At 32.4% G+C, this 2,381-nt stretch overlaps 2 protein-coding genes across 2 annotated transcripts in view; both read left to right on the plus strand.

The window, feature by feature from the left end:
- LOC109585427 (uncharacterized) overlaps nucleotides 1-507 on the plus strand; it is a 7,883-nt gene extending 7,376 nt beyond the window's left edge. Inside the window, exon 6 of the mRNA XM_020001503.1 lies at nucleotides 432-507. Within this exon, the coding sequence (XP_019857062.1) occupies nucleotides 432-507 (76 nt within the window). The remainder of the gene's footprint in view (nucleotides 1-431) is intronic.
- A 372-nt stretch (nucleotides 508-879) lies between these two features.
- On the plus strand, nucleotides 880-1,956 carry LOC109585428 (uncharacterized). Its single transcript, XM_020001505.1, has 6 exons — nucleotides 880-998; nucleotides 1,043-1,093; nucleotides 1,158-1,193; nucleotides 1,249-1,314; nucleotides 1,362-1,394; nucleotides 1,442-1,956. Exons 1-6 carry the CDS (start codon nucleotides 938-940, stop codon nucleotides 1,810-1,812), a joined length of 618 nt encoding a protein of 205 aa, XP_019857064.1. The 5' UTR covers nucleotides 880-937; the 3' UTR covers nucleotides 1,813-1,956.
- The last annotated feature ends 425 nt before the right edge of the window (nucleotides 1,957-2,381 follow it).

A 2,381-nucleotide genomic window follows, 5' to 3' on the forward strand; every position in this document is an offset into this window, starting at 1 on the left:
ATTTATTTTGCAATGAATATACTTAGCACGCATATCCTCTATTTCTATCACAGCTAGATCTATGAACTATAACTAAAATAGATATTAACTGAGTAGAGGAAATGAGAAGCTAAAATTAATGATTGAACAGTAATGAATTAGACAGAAAATATGATCAATAGTAATTTGTTGGAAACCATTGTAATCATTATAATGATGACTCTATCATTCAGCCTATAGGTACTAATAGTGGGTCCAGTTATTGAATGTGATTGCTATTGTGTTAAAGTCTCTATTATTGGCTTGTACTAGAAGCAGTTGGTTTTTGAGAGAGTGCATGTAGTGTAAGATAGTGTTGGTGTTAAATCAATCTCTTATATTCTATTTACTGTACTGTATATTCTTGTTACTGACTGATATTATTTACATTCATGCTTTTAAATTTTTCCCAGAGCTGTCAGTACAGTTCAGGGGAAAAAGTATGGAATAAAATTTAATATAATACATGAAAAAAGGAAGAAAAATTGAGATATTCTATTTGGATAATGACATACAATAAAGTTTAGAACAACATGTTTACTGTTATTAATAAAAAAACTAAAAGTGACAAACAAACAAAAAATAACAATAAAAGTGAAGTCTACATAGCTCCTAAAGTGGAGGAGGTCCCAAAAGTTAAAACAAATTACCAAGAACCTCTCAACATGGCACATTATGACAGTGCAATGGTAGTAATACCAACAGTAAAAACAAAGTCAGGACAACACTTTCATCACAACAACATTCAGTTATACCTAATTACTGAAAGTGTAACTAGAAACAGTTGGTGTTTCATATTTATTTTTAAGTTGTACAATAACAATACATTATTGAACAGTTTCATGTTAACATTCTATAAATAAGTGATGACAGTAAACACTGGATAAGCCAGAGACACAGACTAGCTGTACACATAAACATGGTGAAAGGTGCTGGCATATTGCTCCTCTTGCTGTGTGCATCTTATGTTATTGGAGAAGGTAAATATGTAATAAGTATAATGATAGACTAGTTCTTATATTAGGGACCAAGGACAGCAATAACATAGAACAACAGGATAGTCACACAAAAGATGGTGAGACAACAAAGTGTATTATTTACAAGTACTGTATTCATTTATTCATGTACCTTTTATACAGAATCAGCTGCAGAAGATATGAGTTACTTCAAGGAAGGTAAGGCAGCTATCAATCAAATAAAAGTAGTTGTAATTTCTTTCTCTTCATTTAGATGATAGTGGAGAGCACGATGATGATACAACTAATGAAGAAACTGATGATCAAACTACAGATGAAGGTATGTATATAAGCAAATAAATTGTCCTATTATTACTTTCTAAACAGATTTAAGTGCTATTGATGAAGATGACACTGAAGGTATTATAATAAATATGACATATTTAACATTTAGATTATTGTAATAGAGAGTAACAGTGATGACAATGATCATGAGCAAGAAAGTCAAGCAGCTTCTACATGCACCTACCAATGGGTCACATACACTGTAATAAAAAGCATTCCTGTCTATGGAAACATCACATACAGGCGCTGTGTTTACAGGAGTGAACCATACACTTGCATGATATACAAGAGGACTCGCTACAGGACGTATGCAAAATACTGCAACCCATGCACTGGGGTCTGCAGGAGGAGATACTACACTTACATTCATAAGCTCATGAGGTCAACGTGCTACAGGTCTGCCTGCAGGTACTCACGAAGACTATACCAATACAGATACGTCATAAGGTACCGATACCGAAGAGTGAGGCAAAGGAAATATCTTTGCGTCTGATCATGCAATAAGGAACTGGATCAGAAACTGTTTGTATATAGAACATAGTATTAGTAGGACTTGTTTTGTTAAATCCTAGACTCCTAGTTAGTTGTGTGATCATTTAGTTTTTAGTTTGATAAAATATTTTAAAAGCAAAATTAATTTTGTGCTCATTAATAGCAACAGCAGTATAATCATAAAGACACAGGCAAAAAACAATACAAAAAAGGGAGTACTTTTAAAGCAATTTTTTAGAAAAGGGTGTTTTCAGAAAATGGCATATTTTAAAACGGCTGTAATTAAAAAAACCAAAGTTGGAATTAGTTCAAACTTTCTACATAGCAAATAATGGAGGATAGTTTTAGAAATTTAATATTATACCCTCTATGTTCTATTCATAAGTGGCCCAAAAGTTCTGTCCAAACCAAGTATTTTATGATTTTCAAAAAACTGATGTACTTGTGTTATCTAGAACTTTGAATGCATAAGGCAAATAGCAAGACATAGTAATTGATAGACCATAGCACACTTTAAAGGAGGAGTGTGTGCATTATGTATTGTCTATGATCATGACGTTGTTCAAGTTA

This window comes from Amphimedon queenslandica, unplaced genomic scaffold (assembly GCF_000090795.2).
Source record: "Amphimedon queenslandica unplaced genomic scaffold, v1.1 AMPQUscaffold_13063, whole genome shotgun sequence".
Lineage (NCBI taxonomy): Eukaryota > Metazoa > Porifera > Demospongiae > Haplosclerida > Niphatidae > Amphimedon > Amphimedon queenslandica.

What these genes read in the sequence shown, in the direction of transcription:
- LOC109585428 (XM_020001505.1), top strand. Translation starts at nt 938, where the DNA reads ATGGTGAAAGGTGCTGGCATATTGCTCCTCTTGCTGTGTGCATCTTAT. An exon ending in TGATCAAACTACAGATGAAG is followed by an intron (nt 1,315 to 1,361) that starts GTATGTATATAA and finishes CTTTCTAAACAG; the next exon opens with ATTTAAGTGCTATTGATGAA. An exon ending in TGATGAAGATGACACTGAAG is followed by an intron (nt 1,395 to 1,441) that starts GTATTATAATAA and finishes TTATTGTAATAG; the next exon opens with AGAGTAACAGTGATGACAAT.